This window comes from Nanorana parkeri, unplaced genomic scaffold (genome assembly GCF_000935625.1).
Source record: "Nanorana parkeri isolate BGI_ZX_2015 unplaced genomic scaffold, ASM93562v1 scaffold1877, whole genome shotgun sequence".
Lineage (NCBI taxonomy): Eukaryota > Metazoa > Chordata > Amphibia > Anura > Dicroglossidae > Nanorana > Nanorana parkeri.
This window is the reverse complement of record NW_017308145.1, coordinates 174,179-201,668: the sequence shown is the minus strand read 5'-3', so window position 1 is coordinate 201,668 and position 27,490 is coordinate 174,179. Positions and strand designations below refer to the sequence as shown.

The 27,490-nt window shown below is 49.3% G+C and overlaps 1 protein-coding gene across 1 annotated transcript in view; it reads left to right on the top strand.

Annotated features, from left to right (window-relative positions):
* Positions 1-27,490, top strand: part of ARHGAP33 (Rho GTPase activating protein 33) — a 63,165-nt gene that overhangs the window by 34,490 nt on the left and 1,185 nt on the right. Inside the window, exons 9-23 of the mRNA XM_018571957.1 lie at positions 1,632-1,709; positions 2,870-2,936; positions 9,902-9,958; positions 10,064-10,213; positions 10,845-10,947; positions 14,243-14,387; positions 15,533-15,615; positions 15,894-16,001; positions 17,569-17,699; positions 22,351-22,528; positions 22,863-22,987; positions 24,019-24,089; positions 26,104-26,656; positions 26,747-27,114; positions 27,213-27,476. Coding sequence (XP_018427459.1) covers positions 1,632-1,709; positions 2,870-2,936; positions 9,902-9,958; positions 10,064-10,213; positions 10,845-10,947; positions 14,243-14,387; positions 15,533-15,615; positions 15,894-16,001; positions 17,569-17,699; positions 22,351-22,528; positions 22,863-22,987; positions 24,019-24,089; positions 26,104-26,656; positions 26,747-27,114; positions 27,213-27,476 — 2,481 coding nt within the window. The remainder of the gene's footprint in view (positions 1-1,631; positions 1,710-2,869; positions 2,937-9,901; positions 9,959-10,063; positions 10,214-10,844; positions 10,948-14,242; positions 14,388-15,532; positions 15,616-15,893; positions 16,002-17,568; positions 17,700-22,350; positions 22,529-22,862; positions 22,988-24,018; positions 24,090-26,103; positions 26,657-26,746; positions 27,115-27,212; positions 27,477-27,490) is intronic.

Below are 27,490 nucleotides of genomic sequence, written 5' to 3'. Positions count from 1 at the left end.
CGGAGCCTGGTGTGCAGTCTGGTGGACGGTGTCCAGGAAATAAATGGGAGCAGACATTGCCGTGTCTGTGTGTGCGGCTGCACAGCTCATTATTACCCACAATCTGCGTCCGCAATCTGTCTGCTCAGTGGCGGCGGCATTATCTGCAGGATGTGGCGACCGTGCCAGCGCGTACAATGCAGCCGCGTCATCCTGTGCACCCAAATCTCCGCTTCATGACACGTTAAAGGAGCCGTGACCTAAAATTAAAATCCTTTTATGGAGGAAGTGCTCGCTTTTACATAGAGCTGTCCCCCGAAACCCCAGAGCTCATACTGGAATGGTCCCGACTGATCGATAAATTGGGGAACTGTGAGCACAATAACAGAAATGACGTTAACACAGCAGTGCCCTCCCCCTTAGCATAACCTTATCACGTGATGATCCTGCCAGTAGGTTTGTCCTTTTTTCTTCTTCCTCAAATAGGGTGACAACGCCCTATGAAATCACACAGCAGCGTTGTCACGCAGGGTAGTCTTAGATGGACATTGAAATGGACTTTAAGGGGTGTATTTGTAAAAGAAAAACAGCATAGCTTATCCGTCCAATGAAAGCAAAGCATAGTTTCTCCCATCCAATTAAACCAAAGCATAGCTCGTCCGTCCAATGAAACCAAAGCATAGCTTGTCCGTCCAATGAAACCAAAGCATAGCTTGTCCGTCCAATAAAACCAGAGCCTAGCTTATCCGTCCAATGAAACCAGAGCCTAGCTTATCCGTCCAATGAAACCAAAGCATAGCTTATCCGTCCAATGAAACCAGAGCCTAGCTTATACGTCCAATGAAACCAGAGCATAGCTTATCCGTCCAATGAAACCAGGGCATAGCTTATCCGTCCAATGAAACCAGGGCATAGCTTGTCCGTCCAATGAAACCAAAGCATAGCTTATCCGTCCAATGAAACCAGAGCCTAGCTTATCTGTCCAATGAAACCAAAGCCTAGCTTGTCCGTCCAATGAAACCAGAGCCTAGCTTATCTGTCCAATGAAACCAAAGCATAGCTTGTCCGTCCAATGAAACCAGAGCATAACAATAGTTGGATTCATATGTTCATTCCCCTCTCTTGAGGTCTCTTGAATTGTAACATTGTATCTCCTCAGCAACAGGTGTTTATTTCCTGTGATCCTCAGCGCCACCTATTGGCCATATGGTGGTATTTCCCCATTCACTCTCTTCTTTATACCTATTGAAGAACATTCGACCGGAAGAGAAATAACACGGAGAACAATCGTTATCGCCCCGTTCTCACAGCAGCTGGATAACTTGCACAGAACGAATGTACCTGCAATTTTCTATAATTAGACCCTTTAATATGCAACAAACAATTGTAAAGCCCGACTCCGGCTAACACTTTTTGTGGAGCAGTTACAGCAACAGGTTTAGCCGACCATTGTAAATATCCCCGTCACTGTTCTATGGTTTGTCCCATCCCCTGTACATGCTGCTTTGCTGGACAGCTTGGCCTGCTACCTCTGTTTGCACCTCGCTGCTTGCACTGCTTTATGAATGAAGTCTATCGGTTGGCAGTTTTGTACAATTTGCTGTCAGGAATTTTGTGTTTTGAGATGGTTTTTAAATTTTTTTTTTTTACAGGTCGGGGACATTGTGTCAGTGATCGACATGCCGCCGCGGGAGGACACCAGTTGGTGGAGGGGAAAACATGGCTTTCAGGTGAGGAGACTGGGGTCTACCAGCAGTCCAGACAGGAAATAGAACTGCCTTTGTCCCCTTGAGCCCTCGTTCACACCTGAACGGTTTGTAGCGCGTTCTACGCTCGACGAACGCTCTACAAAACGCTCAAAAATATAAATCCCATTGTATTCAATGGGTCTCGTTCCCACCTTGGCGTATTTCCGCCCGTCCCTACCGCGCTGCAAAACGGCCCACGCCTGAAAAGGTACAGGTACTACTTTGGGCCGTTTTGTTGCGCGTTTCCATTGGGATACAGCCAAGTTGCCTTCGGAAACGCGCGTTTGTCGCGCGACTTTTTTACCGCGAATCGCGGTAAAAAAAACGCGCGGCGGTCGCGCATATGCAATACGCCTAGGTGTGAACGAGACCTTAGTCCCCGGTCCAGGCCACACCCACCAGCCCTGCCATTGGGGGCCACACTCCCTTCCTTCCTGCGTGTAGGGTGAAGGGTGGGGGGTTCCAAGGAAGCAGCCAGTGTGTAGGAGGTGACCATCGGTTAGAGGGCTGTGATTTTTTTTTTTTCTTTTATTATTCTTTTTCTTTTAATATTCTTATTCTTATTTTTATTATTCTTATTTTGAAAGAAGAATGCTTAATTTTCTAAATTGCACCTACTATGGAGATATATATATATATACACATTATATTGCCAAAAGTATTGGGCCCCTCCCCCTCCAAATCATTGGATTCAGGTGTTCCGTGACATTTCCTGGCTACTAAATATTCTGCAGTCACCTGTTACTGGGATTATAACAAAGTGGAAGCAACTGGTCTGGTGCAGGCGGTATGGCATCCCCTGCAATGCCCTTAGGCTTATTGCCTTAGAAGTAACCTACTGACAGAGTGCTTTATACAGTCAGGTTATATGTGAGTGAGATGGTCAGTATGGCATTCTCTGCAATGTTCTTAAGTTTACTGCCCTGGGAGTGACATACCAACACAGTGCAGTGCGTGTATGAGATGATGTTGGAGGTGCAATATTAAGACCGGGGGACTGATCATGTAATTGTAGCACTGACCTCCTTATATCGGCACCCATTTTGATAGATTTCAGCGACCGGACCGGACTGGATCATTTCTTTTAATTTCTTCTCCAACAGAACAGGTTCTCCATGTTGCCTCTCTCTTTGTCTTCCTAGGTGGGCTTCTTCCCCAGTGAGTGCGTCCAGCTAATCACGGATAACAAGAACCCGTCGCCGGCCGCAGGTACCGCTGGTTGGGGGTCGCTGGGTCTGGACCTCGATGTCCCAGGCTCCATACTGTTCTCATTAAGCCATGCAGGGCTGCGTGTGCCTCTGTTGTGCTGGTGATTTCTGTGCGGACCCTGATGCAACGCTCAGCAGTGCTGTGTCACGTGCTCGGTTATGAAAGTCAGAGGGCGGGGGAAACTCTGTTACCCATAGAAACCAACCTTTTCACTGTCTCATCCGTAGCGGAATTTGGTTGCTATGGGCAACAGACGCTTCCTTTGACCCCCCTGGTTTTATAAATCGGCTTCACTCATGTCTGCTTTGATCGCTTTTTCTGTCGATGAGTGTCTGAAAGTTTTATAGATTTATTATGAGCGAGATAGTGGGAACCAAGTAAATCAAGAGATCTATTAGTAAAATTGATGTGTGTGTGTATATGTTTATTATTATTTTTTATTTTTATATAACAAAAATAAACAAAATAAGTAAAAAAATTATATATATTATGTATATGTGTGTGTGTGTGTATGTATGTGTGTATATATATATTTTATACACACACACACTAATGTATATAATATACATATTCCTATATTTAGGTCTTTTGACTGCCCATGGACATGAAGGATGACGAGGGTCAATGGGAATATTCAGCTTTTATATTGAATATTCATTCGTCTGGAAAAAGATTTCACAGGTCGGCCAGAACTATGAGGTGAGTGAAAAGCACCCCCCCTCATAGTTCTCCTTTAACCTGCTCACACATTAAAACCTGCTGACATGTAAGCTGCAGAAAAATTCGGTTCGGATATTTCGTTATTTCTGGATTCGGATCTGAAATTCAATTTTGGTTCTGGATTCAGACGAAATCAGAATTTTTGTTCGTTTCGGATAAGTTTACAAACTAATTTTCGTTACGACTACCACAGGAAACCATCCTACAGATATTAATACTAAAGCTGAGGCTCCCAGACCAGAATGGGATTTGGGATACCAATTTCCGAATTGCATTGGGGAGCTCCCGAATGCCATTCGGGTCTGGGAGCCTCAGCTTTAGTATTATATGTATAGACAGTATATGTCTCCAGTGTTGCCGTAACGCAAATTCGTGTTCAGATCCATTCGGAGGCATTAAACAGAAAAACACATCTGATTGGACATAAAAGTCACATGTCCCATTCAGTTTTGTTTTTGAACTAAATTTGGGCGGGATCCGCAATTCAGAAATTCGGATTCGGACACATTTGGATTCATTGGGATTCGGATGTGTCCAAATGTCCTAATTTCAGCAAATTCATACGAATTTTGATTCGGAACAAAATGAATCGCACATGTCTAATGACCTGATTTGTACAATCTATTTACTATCACCTTTTAAGGTGGCCGTACACGTAGTGAACAGAGACACAGACAGAAATAGCAAAGTTGGGGAAGGCTAGAACACCCGTCGGAATTTAATTTCGGAGATTGAAACGCTGCATCTCTAATTAATAGTCCAGATACATTTTATAGCAGTATACAATTAAAGGAGAACTACGGGGTCAGGGCTTTTCCCCATAGTTCTCCTAAGGGTCACGGGAGAACACAAACTAGCATCCTCCCGTCACCCAAATCTCAGTATATCATGAGCTACAGCTCACTGTATACCGAGACCGCTGCAGCCGTGACGGATCCCGACATTACTTCCTGGATCCACCCAGCTGCGGGATTGACAGCTGGCTCTGCCTATCTAGAGGCAGAGCCAGCTGTTCCCTCCCCCTCCCCCGTCCGTTCCTCCAGTCAGCGCTGGAGGATCGGAGAGGGGAGGGGGGAATCCCTGCAGGGAGCCGTGAGTGACAGTCACGGCTCTCTGCAGGGATAGATCGAGAAGTGAGCGAGCGACCGTATGTGTGTGTGTGCTCACTTACCGATCTATTGAGCCGACGTGTGACAGTCTCATTGTCACAGGTCGGCTAGAACTATGAGGAGGAGTGATTTTCACTCACCTCATAGTTCTCCCTTTTAAGGTGGAAGAAGAAAAAAAGAAAGGCAACACGTTTCAGGGGCCCAAACTCTCCTCCTTCCTCAGGGCTAAATAATACATTGTGAAGCATTCATAGATCCTTATAGTGTGTGTGGTTTCACATTGCACAGACATCAAATGACAGATACATAAATTCTAGGGCTGTGGAAATTAAAGATTAATTTGTCGATTAATCGTTCATCTTTTTGATCGATTAAAATTATTTTGATCGCAAATGAAAACACTCACCTCTCCGCCGGCTTCCGGGAGTCCCGTCGGCGATCCGGTGACGTCACGGACTCCTCCCCCTTCCCCAAGTGGCTCCGTCGGCTAACGAAGGGAAGGGGGAGGAGTCTGGTGACGTCGATGTCCGTGACGTCACCGGACTCCTCCCCCTTTGTTAGCTGACGGAGCCACTTGGGCCGGTGAGTTTGCCCAAGAAACTTTCTGCACGAGCGCCAGCCAAGGCATTGGCCTATACACATACAGCACAGCAATGAAGTAATAAAATGAACTGGGATCACACTAATCCAGCACGTTATTATTCTGAGATGCCCCACTCAAGCGGCGGCCATATTGAGTGGGGCACGTGAGAATAATAACGTGCTGGATTAGTGTGATCCTAGTTCATTTTATTACTTCATTGCTGTGCTGTATGTGTATAGGCCAATGTAGTTGGATCTGTATGTGTGTTATAATTAATCGATGAAAAATATTTTTGATTAATCGAACACGAAAGTTTTAATCATTACCAGCCCTAATAAATAGCAACTGATGCAGCCGTATCGTGGTCTGGATATTAGCGGACAGTCAGTGTTTTTCAAAAATGTGTTTTTGTGTGTGTGTAGCAGAAGATTGCTGCCTTGGAATGATCTTTTGTGGACGCGTCTGTTCATCCGCACTGTCATCTATGAGTCTATTGAGTCCGGACTCATGTCTATGGGCAGCCAATGACAGTTCAGTATTTCCTCCAATGATGTCCTCCCCGTGGGTTCCCCGTCCTGTAAACAGTATTGGGCTTATTCAATAACGTGCCGCTAGGAGCAAAGAGCGTGTGTAAGCGCGCCGTATCCGCATAGCAACGGGTTATATTGCCAATATAATCATTCATTGATCATGCTGAGAACAGGAACAATGTGTAAGTGCATCTTGTGTCACCTACACCGATCACACTATAGTACAATAGGTACAAATATCCCAGTATGTCAGATCAATAATAATATAGCGAGGATTTGTTACATTGTTCATTCCAACCTTATCCAAAAGAATCCATGCAGAAGGCGCCTGAGACGGCGGGTTCTTTCACCTCCTGGGGACGGCGGGTTACTTCTTTCACCTCCTGGAGACAGCAGGTTCTTTCACCTCCTGGGGACGGCGGGTTCTTTCACCTCCTCGGGACGGCGGGTTCTTTCACCCTCAAAGTAGCGGGTTCTTTCACCTCCTCGGGACGGCGGGTTCTTTCACCCTCAAAGTAGCGGGTTCTTTCACCTCCTCGGGACGGCGGGTTCTTTCACCCTCAAAGTAGCGGGTTCTTTCACCTCCTCGGGACGGCGGGTTCTTTCACCCTCAAAGTAGCGGGTTCTTTCACCTCCTCGGGACGGCGGGTTCTTTCACCCTCAAAGTAGCGGGTTCTTTCACCTCCTCGGGACGGCGGGTTCTTTCACCCTCAAAGTAGCGGGTTCTTTCACCTCCTCGGGACGGCGGGTTCTTTCACCCTCAAAGTAGCGGGTTCTTTCACCTCCTCGGGACGGCGGGTTCTTTCACCCTCAAAGTAGCGGGTTCTTTCACCTCCTCGGGACGGCGGGTTCTTTCACCCTCAAAGTAGCGGGTTCTTTCACCTCCTCGGGACGGCGGGTTCTTTCACCCTCAAAGTAGCGGGTTCTTTCACCTCCTCGGGACGGCGGGTTCTTTCACCCTCAAAGTAGCGGGTTCTTTCACCTCCTCGGGACGGCGGGTTCTTTCACCCTCAAAGTAGCGGGTTCTTTCACCTCCTCGGGACGGCGGGTTCTTTCACCCTCAAAGTAGCGGGTTCTTTCACCTCCTCGGGACGGCGGGTTCTTTCACCCTCAAAGTAGCGGGTTCTTTCACCTCCTCGGGACGGCGGGTTCTTTCACCCTCAAAGTAGCGGGTTCTTTCACCTCCTCGGGACGGCGGGTTCTTTCACCCTCAAAGTAGCGGGTTCTTTCACCTCCTCGGGACGGCGGGTTCTTTCACCCTCAAAGTAGCGGGTTCTTTCACCTCCTCGGGACGGCGGGTTCTTTCACCCTCAAAGTAGCGGGTTCTTTCACCTCCTCGGGACGGCGGGTTCTTTCACCCTCAAAGTAGCGGGTTCTTTCACCTCCTCGGGACGGCGGGTTCTTTCACCCTCAAAGTAGCGGGTTCTTTCACCTCCTCGGGACGGCGGGTTCTTTCACCCTCAAAGTAGCGGGTTCTTTCACCTCCTCGGGACGGCGGGTTCTTTCACCCTCAAAGTAGCGGGTTCTTTCACCTCCTCGGGACGGCGGGTTCTTTCACCCTCAAAGTAGCGGGTTCTTTCACCTCCTCGGGACGGCGGGTTCTTTCACCCTCAAAGTAGCGGGTTCTTTCACCTCCTCGGGACGGCGGGTTCTTTCACCCTCAAAGTAGCGGGTTCTTTCACCTCCTCGGGACGGCGGGTTCTTTCACCCTCAAAGTAGCGGGTTCTTTCACCTCCTCGGGACGGCGGGTTCTTTCACCCTCAAAGTAGCGGGTTCTTTCACCTCCTCGGGACGGCGGGTTCTTTCACCCTCAAAGTAGCGGGTTCTTTCACCTCCTCGGGACGGCGGGTTCTTTCACCCTCAAAGTAGCGGGTTCTTTCACCTCCTCGGGACGGCGGGTTCTTTCACCCTCAAAGTAGCGGGTTCTTTCACCTCCTCGGGACGGCGGGTTCTTTCACCCTCAAAGTAGCGGGTTCTTTCACCTCCTCGGGACGGCGGGTTCTTTCACCCTCAAAGTAGCGGGTTCTTTCACCTCCTCGGGACGGCGGGTTCTTTCACCCTCAAAGTAGCGGGTTCTTTCACCTCCTCGGGACGGCGGGTTCTTTCACCCTCAAAGTAGCGGGTTCTTTCACCTCCTCGGGACGGCGGGTTCTTTCACCCTCAAAGTAGCGGGTTCTTTCACCTCCTCGGGACGGCGGGTTCTTTCACCCTCAAAGTAGCGGGTTCTTTCACCTCCTCGGGACGGCGGGTTCTTTCACCCTCAAAGTAGCGGGTTCTTTCACCTCCTCGGGACGGCGGGTTCTTTCACCCTCAAAGTAGCGGGTTCTTTCACCTCCTCGGGACGGCGGGTTCTTTCACCCTCAAAGTAGCGGGTTCTTTCACCTCCTCGGGACGGCGGGTTCTTTCACCCTCAAAGTAGCGGGTTCTTTCACCTCCTCGGGACGGCGGGTTCTTTCACCCTCAAAGTAGCGGGTTCTTTCACCTCCTCGGGACGGCGGGTTCTTTCACCCTCAAAGTAGCGGGTTCTTTCACCTCCTCGGGACGGCGGGTTCTTTCACCCTCAAAGTAGCGGGTTCTTTCACCTCCTCGGGACGGCGGGTTCTTTCACCCTCAAAGTAGCGGGTTCTTTCACCTCCTCGGGACGGCGGGTTCTTTCACCCTCAAAGTAGCGGGTTCTTTCACCTCCTCGGGACGGCGGGTTCTTTCACCCTCAAAGTAGCGGGTTCTTTCACCTCCTCGGGACGGCGGGTTCTTTCACCCTCAAAGTAGCGGGTTCTTTCACCTCCTCGGGACGGCGGGTTCTTTCACCCTCAAAGTAGCGGGTTCTTTCACCTCCTCGGGACGGCGGGTTCTTTCACCCTCAAAGTAGCGGGTTCTTTCACCTCCTCGGGACGGCGGGTTCTTTCACCCTCAAAGTAGCGGGTTCTTTCACCTCCTCGGGACGGCGGGTTCTTTCACCCTCAAAGTAGCGGGTTCTTTCACCTCCTCGGGACGGCGGGTTCTTTCACCCTCAAAGTAGCGGGTTCTTTCACCTCCTCGGGACGGCGGGTTCTTTCACCCTCAAAGTAGCGGGTTCTTTCACCTCCTCGGGACGGCGGGTTCTTTCACCCTCAAAGTAGCGGGTTCTTTCACCTCCTCGGGACGGCGGGTTCTTTCACCCTCAAAGTAGCGGGTTCTTTCACCTCCTCGGGACGGCGGGTTCTTTCACCCTCAAAGTAGCGGGTTCTTTCACCTCCTCGGGACGGCGGGTTCTTTCACCCTCAAAGTAGCGGGTTCTTTCACCTCCTCGGGACGGCGGGTTCTTTCACCCTCAAAGTAGCGGGTTCTTTCACCTCCTCGGGACGGCGGGTTCTTTCACCCTCAAAGTAGCGGGTTCTTTCACCTCCTCGGGACGGCGGGTTCTTTCACCCTCAAAGTAGCGGGTTCTTTCACCTCCTCGGGACGGCGGGTTCTTTCTCCTCCCGGGGACGGCGGGCTCTTTCACCTCCCGGGGGCGGCGGGTTTTTTCACCTCCTGGGGACAGCGGGGTCTTTCACCTCCTGGAGACAGCAGGTTCTTTCACCTCCTTGAAGTAGCGGCTTCTTTCACCCTTCTTTTGATGGCGGGTTCTTTTGTCCTCCTTGAGGTTGCAGATTCTTTCACCTGAATGATGCCTGAACAAAGATGGTGCTGTCCTTCTGAAGGGAATAGCAGGTAAAGACATTGTTAGGGGCAGTACTGTGATCTCTGTAGGAGGTAATAGATGCCTGACATATCACTTAGCATGGTGGTAGTTCTGCTCTTGGCAGTGACGGTTGGTTGGTATTGGTTCCAATGCTTTACACATTGCTCCTTGTATTATTGAATAAGCCTCTATATGGAGAGTCCGCAGTCTCTTGTGTGGGTGGTCAGCTCTCTCGCCCCCCCCCTCCCCTATGCTCAGTGTATGTCGCAGTCTCTTCTTGCAGGCTGGCCGCTGTGCTGTCTGTGTTGGGCTTGGCTATGCCGTCTCGTACCTCTTGTTACCTGTCTGTCTGTTCACAGAGGGTGATGTAAAGTTGGCCATCTCATCGCCGCATGGCTCCAACTCCCCCAGACCAGGTGAGACTTCTGCTCCGTGTGACATCTCATACATCATTCTGTCTGTCCCCCTCCCCTGACCCCGGCGGAGTGCCCCCTTCTCACTGCGGCTCGTCTTCTCTTCAGTCTGCCGGCGGCACGGGAAACTGGCCGGACTGCTGCGAAGCTTCATGGCTTCCAGACCCAGCAAGCAACGCCTGCGCCAGAGGGGGATCCTACGGGAGAGGGTCTTCGGGACCGACCTGGGCGAACACCTGCTGGACTCCGGAGAGGATGGTAATGCAGTAGTTTCCCCCCGTAGTTTGTGCCTCTGCCCCTCCCACAATGATGAGATCTCTCCCAGTAGTTTCTCTGCCCCTCCCACAATGGTGAGATTTCCTCCAGTAGTTTCTCTGCCCCTCCCACAATGGTGAGATTCCCCCAGTAGTTTGTGTCTCTGCCCCTCCCACAATGGTGAGATTTCCCCCAGTAGTTTGTGTCTCTGCACCTCCCACAATGGTGATATTTCCTCCAGTAGTTTGTGTCTCTGCCCCTCCCACAATGGTGAGATTTCCCCCAGTAGTTTGTGTCTCTGCACCTCCCACAATGGTGAGATTTCCCCCAGTAGTCTGTCTCTGCCCCTGCCACAATGGTGAGATTTCCCCCAGTATTTGGGGTATCTGCCCCTCCCACAATGGTGAGATTTCCCCCAATAGTCTGTGTCTGCCCCTCCCACAATGGTGAGATTTCCCCCAATAGTTGTGTCTGCTCCTCCCACAATAGTGAGATTTCCTCCAGTAGTCTGTCTCTGCCCCTCCCACAATGGTGAGACCTCCCCCAGTAGTTTTGTGTCTCTGCCCCTCCCACTTCAGTCTGTCTTCGAATAATTTGTAACACCATCTAATGTTTTTCTTTTTTTGTCTCTCAGTCCCTAAAGTCCTCGTCTCCTGCACGCAGTTCATAGAGAAGTATGGGGTAGTGGACGGCATATACCGATTGTCCGGAGTCTCCTCCAACATACAGAAACTGCGGTCAGTTGTTGCTTCAACTTCCTTCATCCTACATCTTGCCCCGGCCTGTGTTTACCTGTCACCTTTATAGTGTAATGTCAGCAATGAGGCGCGGGGTGCCTTGGTATGTTCAGGGTCTCCAGGTAGATGGATGGGCTCTTACAGTAATAGTTCTTCCCCTTCCACCTTCTCAGTGGGTAGCTCCGGGTCAGCCTTCCAGATGTTCAGTTTATGAGACTTCTGGATTAAAAGGGATAAAGAGGAATAATCCGCCGTATTCTACCGAGGATATAAATACCCCCAGACAGAAGAAACACTGCCAACGTGCCCCAGATTCCTATATACAAGAGTTCTCCTTCTCCCCCTCTCCTGATATACTCTGCTCTGCTGGAGGACTCTGCTCTTTCCTCTATAACTCTCCTCGCCTGATATACTCTGCTGGAGGACTCTGCTCTTTCCTCTATAACTCTCCTCGCCTGATATACTCTGCTGGAGGACTCTGCTCTTTCCTCTATAACTCTCCTCGCCTGATATACTCTGCTGGAGGACTCTGCTCTTTCCTCTATAACTCTCCTCGCCTGATATACTCTGCTGGAGGACTCTGCTCTTTCCTCTATAACTCTCCTCGCCTGATATACTCTGCTGGAGGACTCTGCTCTTTCCTCTATAACTCTCCTCGCCTGATATACTCTGCTGGAGGACTCTGCTCTTTCCTCTATAACTCTCCTCGCCTGATATACTCTGCTGGAGGACTCTGCTCTTTCCTCTATAACTCTCCTCGCCTGATATACTCTGCTGGAGGACTCTGCTCTTTCCTCTATAACTCTCCTCGCCTGATATACTCTGCTGGAGGACTCTGCTCTTTCCTCTATAACTCTCCTCGCCTGATATACTCTGCTGGAGGACTCTGCTCTTTCCTCTATAACTCTCCTCGCCTGATATACTCTGCTGGAGGACTCTGCTCTTTCCTCTATAACTCTCCTCGCCTGATATACTCTGCTGGAGGACTCTGCTCTTTCCTCTATAACTCTCCTCGCCTGATATACTCTGCTGGAGGACTCTGCTCTTTCCTCTATAACTCTCCTCGCCTGATATACTCTGCTGGAGGACTCTGCTCTTTCCTCTATAACTCTCCTCGCCTGATATACTCTGCTGGAGGACTCTGCTCTTTCCTCTATAACTCTCCTCGCCTGATATACTCTGCTGGAGGACTCTGCTCTTTCCTCTATAACTCTCCTCGCCTGATATACTCTGCTGGAGGACTCTGCTCTTTCCTCTATAACTCTCCTCGCCTGATATACTCTGCTGGAGGACTCTGCTCTTTCCTCTATAACTCTCCTCGCCTGATATACTCTGCTGGAGGACTCTGCTCTTTCCTCTATAACTCTCCTCGCCTGATATACTCTGCTGGAGGACTCTGCTCTTTCCTCTATAACTCTCCTCGCCTGATATACTCTGCTGGAGGACTCTGCTCTTTCCTCTATAACTCTCCTCGCCTGATATACTCTGCTGGAGGACTCTGCTCTTTCCTCTATAACTCTCCTCGCCTGATATACTCTGCTGGAGGACTCTGCTCTTTCCTCTATAACTCTCCTCGCCTGATATACTCTGCTGGAGGACTCTGCTCTTTCCTCTATAACTCTCCTCGCCTGATATACTCTGCTGGAGGACTCTGCTCTTTCCTCTATAACTCTCCTCGCCTGATATACTCTGCTGGAGGACTCTGCTCTTTCCTCTATAACTCTCCTCGCCTGATATACTCTGCTGGAGGACTCTGCTCTTTCCTCTATAACTCTCCTCGCCTGATATACTCTGCTGGAGGACTCTGCTCTTTCCTCTATAACTCTCCTCGCCTGATATACTCTGCTGGAGGACTCTGCTCTTTCCTCTATAACTCTCCTCGCCTGATATACTCTGCTGGAGGACTCTGCTCTTTCCTCTATAACTCTCCTCGCCTGATATACTCTGCTGGAGGACTCTGCTCTTTCCTCTATAACTCTCCTCGCCTGATATACTCTGCTGGAGGACTCTGCTCTTTCCTCTATAACTCTCCTCGCCTGATATACTCTGCTGGAGGACTCTGCTCTTTCCTCTATAACTCTCCTCGCCTGATATACTCTGCTGGAGGACTCTGCTCTTTCCTCTATAACTCTCCTCGCCTGATATACTCTGCTGGAGGACTCTGCTCTTTCCTCTATAACTCTCCTCGCCTGATATACTCTGCTGGAGGACTCTGCTCTTTCCTCTATAACTCTCCTCGCCTGATATACTCTGCTGGAGGACTCTGCTCTTTCCTCTATAACTCTCCTCGCCTGATATACTCTGCTGGAGGACTCTGCTCTTTCCTCTATAACTCTCCTCGCCTGATATACTCTGCTGGAGGACTCTGCTCCTTCCTCTATAACTCTCCTGACATACTCTGCTCTGCTGGAGGACTCTGCTCTTTCATCGTTCGAACTCTTCTCTCCTAAACTACTACTCTGCTGTGCTGGAGGACTCCTCTCCTTCCTCTATCGGACGTCATTCCTCGATCAGCTGATCAAAGGAGATGGCCGGAAAATGTTCATATGAAAAGAGCCGGGAGCCAATGAGCTGGCGGCTCTGTTCGGGTGTTTTGACAGCGGCCATCGGGGATTCCTCGATCAATGCACTCAGAGCGTTGATGGAGGAATCTGCTACTTTTTGTTTTTGTTCAGCCCGCATTAAACAAAAAAAAAATAGAGCAGTGTATGACCAGCTTTACTCTCCTCTCCTGAACTACTACTCTGCTCTGCTGGAGGACTCTGCTCCTCCCTCTATGTAACTCTCCTCTCCTGAACTACTACTCTGCTCTGCTGGAGGACTCTGCTCCTCCCTCCTATGTAACTCTCCTGAACTACTACTCTGCTCTGCTGGAGGACTCTGCTCCTCCCTCCTATGTAACTCTCCTGAACTACTACTCTGCTCTGCTGGAGGACTCTGCTCCTCCCTCCTATGTAACTCTCCTGAACTACTACTCTGCTCTGCTGGAGGACTCTGCTCCTCCCTCTATATAATACTCCTCTCCCAAACTAGTACTCTGCTCTGCTGGAAGACTCCTCCCCTTCCGCTTATCTAACTCTTATCATTGATTTAGAGAATGCAGTGTGAATCCTGCAGAAGGGTGAATCTAGAACAGTCCTCTCCATCCAGAACACTGTACAAGGCTAGAACCAAATCCCGTTATTGCACAGCGTGTTGTTTGTGAATATGTTCAGGGAGCTGAGTGAGGATTTCTGTGTCTTCTTTGTTCCCTATGATCTCTCTGATTGAAGTCTCTCTTCCTCTCTATTTGCAGACACGAGTTTGACAGCGAGCGGATCCCGGATCTCTCCCGAGACACATATCTGCAGGACGTACATTGCGTCAGCTCCCTCTGCAAACTTTACTTCCGGGAGCTGCCCAACCCCCTGCTCACCTACCGCCTGTATCACCCCTTTACTGTGAGTGATCGACCGAAGCCAGAACAGCCCTAATCTCGCAATGGAAGATTTAGAGGGGAAACTAGAGATGTTCAGGTTTCTTTTTAAAGGATCCGTCCACTCTGTGCTCATATACACAGACCCGGGAACTCCACACAGGGATGGTGGGAGCCCCTCATAATGGGCACAGCAGGTGTACAGACCCGGGAACTCGGCACAGGGAGGGTGGGAGCCCCTCATAATGGGCACAGCAGGTGTACAGACCCGGGAACTCGGCACAGGGAGGGTGGGAGCCCCTCATAATGGGCACAGCAGGTGTACAGACCCGGGAACTCGGCACAGGGAGGGTGGGAGCCCCTCATAATGGGCACAGCAGGTGTACAGACCCGGGAACTCGGCACAGGGAGGGTGGGAGCCCCTCATAATGGGCACAGCAGGTGTACAGACCCGGGAACTCGGCACAGGGAGGGTGGGAGCCCCTCATAATGGGCACAGCAGGTGTACAGACCCGGGAACTCGGCACAGGGAGGGTGGGAGCCCCTCATAATGGGCACAGCAGGTGTACAGACCCGGGAACTCGGCACAGGGAGGGTGGGAGCCCCTCATAATGGGCACAGCAGGTGTACAGACCCGGGAACTCGGCACAGGGAGGGTGGGAGCCCCTCATAATGGGCACAGCAGGTGTACAGACCCGGGAACTCGGCACAGGGAGGGTGGGAGCCCCTCATAATGGGCACAGCAGGTGTACAGACCCGGGAACTCGGCACAGGGAGGGTGGGAGCCCCTCATAATGGGCACAGCAGGTGTACAGACCCGGGAACTCGGCACAGGGAGGGTGGGAGCCCCTCATAATGGGCACAGCGGGTGTACAGCCCCGGGAACTCGGCACAGGGATGGTGGGAGCCCCTCATAATGGGCACAGCATCCACAGCATCATTAACCCTCCAGCATCCACCCAAACCTGACTACGAATACAGATCTGCCTCCCCAATATTCACGCAGGCCCAGCATTGCTTCCGAATTGACTTTCACACCCGAATCCCGAAAAACGAAATAACACAAATCCGAATTTAAAACGAAACTAAACAAATTTTTTGGCAGTGCACATGTCTAAGGTGGGCAGTAAAATCCATTTCCGCAGTTGACAATTTTCAAATCTCCTTCAGGAAGCCATGTCGGCCACCGGAGAGGAGGAAAAGCTGATTCGTGTTCACGATTTAATCCAGCAGCTCCCGCCTCCACATTACAGGTGAGTGGAATTGCTCAATGTATTGGGGGAAGTGCTTCGCTGCTCCCCTGTCAATGGAGGCTACGCAAGTTTCACAATGGGGAGCTGGGAGACAGTGTTACCAAGTCCAATAGGACAGCAACTGTGACCGTTCACTCTCTGACTCAAAGTGAAGAGTCATTGTTACATAAGCTCAGCAGTGACAGGTTCTCTTTAACCTGCCCCGAGGTGCCTGTCGGGTTTGCTTGTGGATTTCTGAGTAACGTTGACCAATCACCTCTTGCCTCCTCCCCTTTCAGAACGCTGGAGTTTCTGCTGAAGCATCTTTTCCAACTTAGCATGCACAGTGACCGCACGGGGATGCACGCCCGGAACCTGGCTATCATCTGGGCCCCGAATCTGTTACGGTGAGTCCGGAAAATATCGATCTCGCAGATTCTCTCTTTCTAATGCTGATTACAGTCATGGCTTACTCCTTCTGTCTCATTACAAGTCAATGGAGAGTGTGTTCCCTACTGTGAGAGTGTCCCTCAGAAAACCACTTCCCCTCGACCTATACCATACAGTGTTCCCATGTGGCGTTGAAGTCAATGGCGCAGCAGCCACGCCTCCTGCCTGCAGAGCGATCGCGCGCACTAGAATGTGTGGCACAACAATGCCTGTGTTCCGGTCCAGTGCAATCCGAAAGAATGCTGGACCGGAACACAGGCACTCTGTGGGGGGGGGGGGGGGGGGGGCGTGGCTGCTGTGCCATTGACTTCAATACACTGCCATGCCCTCTCCCGCCCCTGAACGCAGGATACACTCCAGTGCATTCCATCAGTGGAACCAGCCCTTAAAACGGACCTCTCTCCATGTGCTGGTGCATTCAGTTATCGCAAGTATTCCAGAGCCGAAATGGCTAAGCAGGCTCACCTTTCCACAGGCTCCAGGGAAGAGAACCGGGACCTCTCTGCTCATCCCATCATAGGCAGTGACAGAGGCTTGGCTGGAGAAGGCTGGACATTGAACTTCTCAAACTTCAGGAACACATGGACCACTCTGTCAATTCCCCCCCACAGCTTCAGGCCCTGGTGCAGCTGCACCGGCAGTAGTTCCACCCCCGGTGTTCTCTTCAGATGGCCTTTCCTGTAAATTATTTTAACTCTGCAGTGATGCCCATTGCCATGCCTAACAAGTAGCCGCGCCCTTTCGTTGTTCAGCAGTCTAAAATGGAAATATTGTCATGAGAACGATTGAATAATAAATTCAATGTCTTGCAATTTTGCAAATTCAATGATTGAATAATAAACGTGTGCCAAAGAAACTAAATGATAAGTGTGTAGAAAACAAACAATATAGGGAAATGTGTAAAAATGAAACATCATAAATGCAATGTACAGTAACACCTTGGTTCACGAGCATAATTCGTTGCGGCAGCATGCTTGTAATCCAAAGCGCTTGTATATCAAAGCGAATTTCCCCATAGGAAATAATGGAAATTCAGATGATTCGTTCCACAACCCAAAAATATTCATATAAAAATGATTACAATACTGTACTGTAATATAATACTGTACAAAATATAAAGACAAATAAACCAATTACCGGTACCTTCGTGGCTGGTGTGAGGGAGACAAGAGAGAGGAGGATTATTGTGCAGGACGACTTTCACCATCACTAACGGAATCACTGCTATCTGTTGGCTCAATGGAATCTTTTTCATTTCGTGAAACCTTAACAAGGAATCTATCCAATGTGACATTGCTTTGTCGTTCGTTAAACAGACTCATCGCTCGCACTGCTACAGCCTTATTCGGGTGCCGCTTTTCTACAAAATTTTGCTCTTATTGCAAGACATTTGCTTGTATATCAAAGCAAAATTTTTCAGAAATGTTTGCTTGTCTTGCAAAACGCTCTCAAACCAAGTTACTTGTAAACCAAGGTATTACTGTATTCCGAAACACTAGATTCCTTTCCTCCATTGCTCTGCAGATCTCGGGATATGGAGACGGCGGGCACACCCGGAGCCGATGCGTTTCGCGAGGTGCGAGTGCAGTCTGTCCTGGTGGAGTTCCTCCTGCTCAATGTGGAGACTCTCTTCAGCGACACCTTCACATCCATAGGTAAGGAATCTTCTCCCCCATCCTCTGCTGCTGCATAGTTTATCATTTTCTTTCCAGCATGCATCCTCTGTCCAGTTGTCTTGATGCTGAAGCTTGCCGGCGGGCTTTGTATGGACTGTGATGTTGCTTCGTTGAAACTTTTGGCTGGATGGTCAATCCTTCTTTTGCTTGATGGCTTCAAAAAGCAAAGCAGACACAACTTCTTTTTTACCCCCAGCTGCTAAAAATGCTTTTAGGCTTTCACCTCTTCGCTCGCTTTGACTGAGATGCACTAAACTTTGGGAACTGTAATGGGTGCCGCCCACGCCCCACTCGTCTCCAAATGGATTGTTATCGACAAGATTGGATCCAATTGCATCAGCCAGGGCAGTTCCTGCTTTTTCCTCCATTGGATGGCGCTTGCTTATCTTTGCCCACCAACTTTTGGTTTTCTGCCCAACTGATGGCTCCTTTTTATTTCTGTCTTGCACCCAGTGCCAGATTTCCCACAAGGTCAACCAAGGCTGGGCCTCGGGGTGGCAGGGAGCAGAGGGGCAGCAGGGGTGTGGAATTCCTATCTCCCGATGCCCGAGACATGCAGTTCCGGGCTGGTAGTTGTTTTCTACATTTAGCCCGGCTTTGGGCAAGCAGAGCTAAATGTAGATCGTGGAAGCTGCTCGTTCGTTTGCAAGTGATCTCGACAATGTCGCCGAGATCACTTGCCTGCAGGTCTGTCCCCTCCCACCGCCCCATCCATGCCGGCTAGCTCTCTCTGTGCCAGCTGACCTATCTCTAGAGAAGTAGATAGATGAAAGTAGTCACTCGCATACCATGATATTAAAGTCAATGCTGTTTATTGACTGAGCTCCTTAGCGACGTTTCGAGACCATGCAATCCCGTCTGTCTGTTTGCCTGGGGACGGGACCGCATGGTCTCGAAACGTCGCTAAGGAGATGTGTGTTAGCTCAGTCAATAAACAGCATCGACTTTAATATCATGGAGTGCGAGTGACTACTTTCATCTATCTACATTTAACAGAGGCATCCGTTGTCACCAACGCACCCACCCAGTTGGATTTGGGTTTTTGTCCGGTCAGCAGTGCGATGGGACAGGAGGATTACATCTCTAGAGAAGGAGATCATCTCTTCAGGATGGAAAACTGGGAGCAGAAAGAGAACGTCTGTTCTCCGCTCTGCCCCTGTGTAAACACTTGAGATGGGAGAGTTGCACTCGCAGCCTTCCTAACTCAGCTGTCACAGGAGTTCCAGCGCAGTGCTGCGCTAGAACTCCTGTATTGGAGGTGACAGATTCATTAAAGAGAACCTGTCACCTCCAAATGCTATCACATAGGGGGCTTGTTAGCTGTGTGATAGCAATAAAGTGTAAAAAAATAAATAAATGAAAATTGATAATAAAAAAAAATAAAAATAAATAAAATTAAAAAAAAGGTGATAAAATGTAAAAAATGAGATAAAAAAATAAAAAAGTAAAAGATAAATAGAAAAGTGATAAAAAAAAGAAAGAAAAAAAAATTCAAACTAACCCTGCCGCCCTTGCCATCTGGTTGCCATTCTCCAATGAGGGGGAGGTTGTTGGCAGGGAGGGGGCGCATTGAGGAACCTGGCCTTGGGGCAGGAGTAAATCCAGCCCTGCTTGCACCTGAACTCTGCTGCCTTGCCTTCTGCCTTTGCCCTTCTTCTCTCGAACGCTGGCTCTTGCCATATATCCCAACGTGGCTTCTCTTCTTCTCGTGCAGCCACATGCCTCGCCCCTTCCTAATTTCTTTCTGGTCTTCTTCAAAGATAAAAATATCCCCATGGTTGTCTATACTTTTTTTTTTTCTTTTTCTTGCCCTCCCCTACCAGCAAAAGGATCCGGCTTACGCAGAGGATCCTGCGCATCCGTGAGGCTCCGCCTGCTCACATTACCCGAAGCATGGTACCAAATAAAGAAGAGGACTTGCGCCTCCCAAATTCCAAATGAAGAAAATGTCCACATACCAGAGGCATCGCTCCAGACTGATACCTAGAGGCACCGCCCTTTTAATCCATATTTTAGTCAAGCAATAGAAGAGATGACAGCCTATTGGTAGCAGCAACCAGAGAACTTGGGCTGATCTAACCCTTTAATGTGACCTATATAGGTTCCCTTGTCCTGTAAATCTTCAAACGAGAGTCTTAATACTGGCTTGAGGTGTGGTGGATAAGGGACCTACAGGTCTACGTCTGCATGAAGCCACATGCAATGCAGTTTTTACAGGTTATACACTTGGATCCCAATGATAGGATATGATGCATATTAGTAACAAAGCGATTGCAAGTGTATTAAAGGGATGAAAGTCACATGAATGATCTCCAAAAGCACAAAGAGAAAACCTTTGTCATTGTGACCAGTCTTGCCTCTCCTGAATGATCGCTCTTGAGGGACGGACATGTTACAAATGGTTGCTTGATCTCTATTTTTACCCCCACCCAAATAATCCGGCGCTGGCACCCTCTCCATCACCTTGGAGGGAATGGTCCTATGACCATAGAGTTTCATTGTCAGGGCAAGGACATTGAAAGTTGGTCACATCCAGCAGACATTCTTCGAAGACTTGGCCAACGTTAGAACAGATCCCCTCTCCCCTCACACAACACCTTCAGAAAGTCCTGAAACTTCCATATTTTTATACACAAATAATGATAGAAACTTCTTAACATTGTTTATCTCGTGTTGGGGCGGCCATCAAATATGAATGAATATCTGAATGGAACGGAATAACAAGTGATGACTTCTCATCAAAATCAACTTCCGTAGACAACATGTTGTAGGATCATTGTTTTATTTTTACATTTGTCATTGTGTTTTTTGTCTTTTATTTATTTTGAACTCGTGTTCCATAAACATCCTGTTGTATCATCTCAGCGTGCACCTTGTCCCCTACATGAGTCTAGGGAGAGCCCCAACTGATATATTGTTAGTATGGGTGGAATGTGTTCAAAGATGTTTGTGGTCACAAGATGATCTGAATCCATAATAAAACTCTCAATGATATGTTGGTTCCTTCACGTCACATTTGTCACATTGAAATCGATAAATGGAGCAGAGTTTTCAAGCAGAGTATTTCAGGAGGGGAGAGTTACATAGAGGAAGGAGCAGAGTCCTCCAGGAGAGCAGAGTATATGAGGAGAGGAGAGTTATAGAGGAAGGAGCAGAGTCCTCCAGCAGAGTATATCAGGAGAGGAGAGTTATAGAGGAAGGAGCAGAGTCCTCCAGCAGAGTATATCAGGAGGGGAGAGTTCTAGAGGAAGGAGCAGAGTCCTCCAGCAGAGTAGTAGTTTAGGAGAGGAGAGTTGGGTAGCTTTTCCTATTATTTTTTTTTCTTACATAACTATTACTACGGTATATATGATTTTTTTTTAATGAATTTTATTATATCGTCTCATTATCTATCATATTTGCATATTTCATTTTAAACATCGGTAATGTTCATCACTAACTTTTTTATTCTAGTATAGATATGTTTCCTATCCCCCCCACCCCCACCCCCAGTGCAGATTAAAGGTACAGTACCCTCCAACCTCTTATGTCTAGCACAGAGCTATGCACAGTGTCAGTGTTATCCTCTGCACAGTACAGCTAGGTTTCGCCTTGCATCTGTCTGTCATTTTTGCTCTGTTCTGCAATGCTGGAACAGACCACACTCGCCGTGCCTCTCTCTTTCAGAGGCTTTGCACAAGTCCTTTTGTTACCAAGCTGAATAGCCAGGTTACTGAACTGTGAAGGGATTACTGCAGTGTATGAATACGGCAGAGTCGGGTGGAGTACAGAGGAAGGAACAGGACAATGTATTGTATGGCTTTGCTTTGCAAGCTTGCTTTCATAACGACTTCATTATTATAAATGGTCACGGCCAACATAGAGCTGTGAACTGCCCGGCAATGTGTTCCTTTACCAGGGAGTCTCGCGCGCGCACGCAATTTTAAGGCTTGACATGTTTGGTGTCTTTTTACCCGACGTGACCCCGTCTTTTATATTTTACCAAAAAATTGGGTAATAATAAATGTTTTATCATTTAATATAGGGGAAACTGTTTTTTTAAAATTTAGGTAATTTTTCCTTAATATAGTAAAAAAAATAAAACCCCCAGTGGTGAATAAATACCACCAAAAGAAAGCTCTATCTGTCCTCAAGAAAGGGTATAAAATTCATTTCAGTACAGCGCTGCATGACGGAATAAATGTCAGTCAAAGTACCGCAGCGCTGAATACTGAAAAATGACCTGGATGGGAAGGGGGTGTAACACCGCGGATGTCAACTGGTTAATGGCTTCCCAGTCTTTGCCTAGCAGTCTGTGGCTTCAGTACTTTGAGCAACAGACCTGAAACAAGCATGTCAGGGTATAGTCAGAACACCTAGTCAGCAGGTTTTTTGGATATGGGACCACAAAGTATTGTTGGATATGCTTGACAGCCATTGAAGGAACAGGCCCGACCAGCCTACATACTTGACCCAGGTTTCCTTGAAGTTTATTCAATCCTGTATTCTGTAGAGTGTGGCCTTCCTTTATATAATGGCCTGAAGCCAACCTAAGAAGGTGTAGACTGGTTTCTGTAGCATTAGCGGCTTCTTTCTTGCCACCACCATGACCAGTCTTTTTTTACATTGATTCCTATGTGTGTCTTTGCAGGTCGCTGCGGCCCCATCCGGCCCCGGTCTCTGCTGGGAGGCTGCCCCACCGGACGTCTCGTCAGCCTGCAGGAGGCTCAGGCACGAAGCCAGAGCCAAAGGGAGGCAGCGGAGAAGCTGGGAGCCGAGAAAATGTCCCCCACCAAGCAGGAGAGGGCGCTGGAGAGCAACGATGAAAGGTGCCCACAGGAAGAATGTTTGCCAGTCATACCAGCCAACTTGGCACCTGCATAGGGCAGGGCTTTTCATGGGGTGCCTTCCAATCCATTGCCCATTCACATGTCATTAATTTCCGCTTTTACCCTTCAGTGCTGATTATACTTATTGTCTGGTTAAAGCCCATATATAGCAATTGTTTTACCTGCCCAAAAGTAATGTACGTACTTTGGTGATCCCAACTCCCGCCGTACTGTATACCTGAATATCAAAATGAGGGGCTCACAGCACTTTTCAGAGCCTGCAGTTCTGACCTTCTGTTATTTGGGTCTAATAATCCTCCTCTATCCTTTGCAGGAAAGGTCCGCGCAGCAGGAAGAAGTCAGGCGGTGGAAGCAGCTGGAGAACCTTCTTCGCCATCGGCAAGAACTCCTCGCAACAGAAAAAGTCCCGCCTCCGGGATAATGCAGTGCACCAAAGAGGTGACAAATGACAATATAGTGTTCTTATTGCTCAGCCGAGGCGCCCATTGCTCATTATAATACTGCTCCAGTCACACTGCCCTTCTGTCCACGGGTCATGAGGTTTCTCATTGGCCACTTGAAGTGGGTCATGTGATCGCTTATCAGTGACCTTAGGGTCTTACTGGGTTCCTCCCTCCAGCTACCAGTAGGCTGATAGTAGTAATATACAGTGGCATACCCAGCATATCCGGCACCTGGGGTGAATAATTTTTTTTAACACCCCCTCCCCCAATACATCTACATTATTAGGTCACTGGCAGGCTCACAATGCAATAGGAATGCCTTCTCCCCCCAGCATTGGCGGTCAGTAGCAGGTTTAGGCTGTAATAAGGAACATCCATTGCCCAGCATCGGTGGCCAGTGGCAAGCTTAAGTAGTAAAAAGAACCCCCCACAGGATTGGTGGCCAATGGGTGGCAAGCTTAGGCTGCAATAATACCCCTACATTCCCCAAGGCATTGGTGGCCAATGGGTGGCAAGCTTAGGCTGCAATAATACCCTTATATTCCCCAAGGCATTGGTGGCCAATGGGTGGCAAGCTTAGGCTGTAATAATACCCCTACATTCCCGAAGGCATTGGTGGCCAATGGGTGGCAAGCTTAGACTGTAATAATACCCCTACATTCCCAAGGCATTGGTGGCCAATGGGTGGCAAGCTTAGGCTGCAATAATACCCCTACATTCCCCAAGGCATTGGTGGCCAATGGGGGCCAAGCTTAGGCTGTAATAATACCCCTACATTCCCCAAGGCATTGATGGTCAGTGGCGGTCTAGGCTATAATAAGACCCCCCCTAGCATTGGTGTTCACTGGTTTACCTACCTGAGTACATGATCCAGTCCGCAGTACTGTGTGCCTTCAAAGATAAAGAATATGAAACTTCTGTAAATAAGACCTCATTTAACCAGCTGGTTTCCGCCCATCGATCTCTTTGTTGTGTCTGTAGACCGCCGCAGGTTGTCTCTTAACACAGTGCTCCCTCTCTCTGCAGTGTCTGAAACGGTCACGCTGCGGTCAGCGAAAAGCGAGGAGTCGCTCTGCTCTCACACGAGTGGGACCGGTAAGAATCTCTGAGAATGGTGCCCATATGTGCAGCAAATCCAACATCCCAAAGACTAATAAAGGAAATATGATATAGGAGAGTCTTCCAGAGGGGTTTTTTTCAGGAGAGGAGAAATGGATATAGGCAGGTGCAGAGTCCTCCAGCAGAGAAGACTATTTCGGAAGAGGAGAGTCCTCCAGCTGAGCATTTCAGGAGAGGAGATGTATAGAGGAAGGAGCAGAGTCCTCCAGCAGAGCAGAGTATTTCAGGAGAGAAGAGTTATAGAGGAAGGAACAGAGTCCTCCAGCAGAGCAGAGTAGATCAGGAGAGGAGAGTTATAGAGGAAGGAGCAGAGTTCTCCAGCAGAGCAGAATATATCAGGAGAGGAGAGTTATAGAGGAAGGAGCAGAGTCCTCCAGCAGTACAGAGTATTTCAGGAGAGGAGAGGTATAGAGGAAGGAGCAGAGTCCTCCAGCAGAGCAGAGTATATCAGGAGAGGAGAGTTATAGAGGAAGGAACAGAGTCCTCCAGCAGAGCAGAGTATTTCTGGAGAGGAGAGTTATAGAGGAAGGAGCAGAGTCCTCCAGCAGAGTATATCAGGAGAGGAGAGTTATAGAGGAAGGAGCAGAGTCCGCCAGCAGAGTAATTCAGGAGAAGGAGAGTTATAGAGGAAGGAGCAGAGTCCTCCAGCAGAGCAGAGTATCTCAGGACAGGAGAGTTAGATGAAGGAGCTGTAACGTTCTTACCGTTCACGAGCCGTCTGCGTCCCAGTGTGGAACGCATCGGCCGCGTCACGTAGGGCGTCTCCTTCCTAGAAGGAGTTTCCTTGCTCTCCACCGTGGTTCGCGGAAGTGACGTCACGCTCCGCGACTCCACTTCCGCGTTCGCGGCGATAAAAGTAAAAGATGAACGCTGTACGAGCGTTCCACTATTGGGTCAGATGCCCCTCAGACCCCAGGAGCCTCCCTACACAGCAGCAGCAGCAGACAGGATCTCTGGCCACTCAACAGCCGTCACCACCATTCCAGCTCCTAGGACCTCCAAGCGCCAACACTTAAACCGCAAGTACTCACCCCTGTGGGGGAAAGGCATTCCACCATAAGACTTTGCTGTTATCCGGGCTATATACTAAAGTGACTGCTGTTGCCTGCATGTAACGTTGTCTGTACCTTAGTACCTCCTGGAACCCCTCTAGGTCCCTCACTCCTGGGATTGCTATATTCATACATTTATCCCTCTATAGGTTGATGCATATGTATCCCTTCCTGTTATGACTGCAATAACAGGGACAGGGTCACAACCTTAAACCTATTCTTCGTGGCAGATGATGCGTTAAACCCCTCACTCTCTGTTAAGTCTGAGAGAGACGCCTGGGGTCATAACCTGATTGCCATACCCTACAACAATTCCTGCTTAGTTCCGCAGCTGAAATCCATCTCAACCTATCTCCATCCAAGGGAGCATTACAGGAGCAGAGTCCTCCAGAAGCCAAGTCATCTCTGTGGTATAAAATGCATATTTTCTGCTTGTTTCTTGAGCTGCCAGAAGGGGGCACTGACTCTCTCTGCTCTAAATGAAACCTGTAAAATTGGAGAATCCCTACTGAGGAACCTGCCACAGATTTGATCTCATTTTATTTTTGGTGATAACCTCTGTATTCACCTAACCTTTTCTTGGGCCTTTATGTAGTTAATAGGTAGGGACCTTATATCGTCATGGTCTTACACACCCTGAAAAATGTTAATACTTCTCTTCTAGTGGTGGGTGGGCAGCTGAAGCTCAGCGCGGTCTGGGTGATGGACGATAGGGATCAGCCTACTCTGCCGTTTTCTGAGCACTTTCTGCTAGTTACTGGTCTGTGATCTCTCACAGACCACCAAGAGATCTTTGGCATTGACTATGGCTTTAGAGAGTCTTGTTGCTGCTGCATTAGGCTCCAAATCTGTAGATAACAATAGCAATTGGATCTTCCTTTTTGTGTTGTTGGAAACCTTTTTTTTTTGTTTTTAATTGTTTCTCTCTTCTATTCTATCAGCATTTCATCGGACTTCGCGCCTACGCCGACCACGCTCCACAAGTGACGGGCTCTCCTCCAGACTTCCTCATTGTCGTTCAGTAGAGAGCTTGGCCCAGTCGACCCCCTCTCCTCCTCCTCCATGTGTGCCCTCGCCTCCTCCCGGCTCTGCCCGTCCCCAGTCCGCATGGATTGAGGAGGACTTGGACCTCTCCCCACCTCTTCCCGACACCGATGGTCTCGGCTTTGACCCCCTCTCCTTCCGCCTCTCGTTCTCCGACCACGAGGAAGCTAAATCTCCAACGACCGTCAAGTCAGAGATTGCCAGTCAGGCCCAATCTCAGTCCCTCCAGAGCCGGGTGAGTCTATCTCCCCCCGGCGGGTGCTCTCCATCCCCTTCTCACAGTCCCCCGGAGCGCCTGGTGACCGCTGTTGACAGCCAAGGTCCCCGTAGCCTGTCCCCTCCACCACAGATGTTATCTTTGCTCCTCCAGTCCTGCCACCTCCGCCTCAATGAGAACTGCATTCGAGAAGTGAAAGGGAAACTTATGGGCCAAGAAGACCCTTCTGCAGGTTGGTGAAGAAACTTTACATACATTTGCCAGTATAAGCGGGCAGAATCCTTACAGTTGCTTCTCTTGTTTTCACCCTTTTTCCGCTCAGGCGTGATTCTCTCACCTCAGAAGAATGCATATCCTGCATCTTTGCCCACAGGCCGGCAACTCCCACCTCCTCCACCCCCGAAAGACCCTGCACGCTTAATGGCCCTCAAACTAGCGGAGAGCGCCCAGCGTGCCCTTCAATCTTCCATGTCCACTGGAACAGTCCCAGCAAAGGCCTCAATCCTGCGATCTGCGCCCCCGCATCCTTCCACATCCGTTTTCCGACGTTCTTTATCCATGGAGTGCAGTCAAAGCACAGCTCCGAAGGAAGGGCCCCTGTATTCTGAACTGCGCCCTCCTGTGGTCAGCCCTGGTGAAAGAGCCAACATCCAGTACAGACCGCTCAGAACCCACATACATGGAAGCTTGGTGAGGACAACTGGACCTATGTTACCATTGGCATGAGCTTGGCCATCCTGCTTGTCTTTTGACTGAACAAGCTTCATTGTAAAACTCTTTTCTTTCAGGTTCCTGGCTCCTCTCCGGCAGACCTCCGAAAGATGGCACCAGCAGCTGCCCCTCCTTCCCGCCCTCCTCGTCTTCACACTCGCTCCGGCAGCTTGCCGGCACCACCAAATGTCTTTATCCCACGCCCTCGTCCGCCACCCTATCGGTTCCCAGAGGAAGGATCCAGGCTGCCGCCTCACCGCTCTGCTCCACCTTGGCCAGAGCCAGAAGGCCTCTACTACGAGATACTGGGAGATCCTCCTCATATGGCACCACTTAATGCCTCTTATGAGTTAAT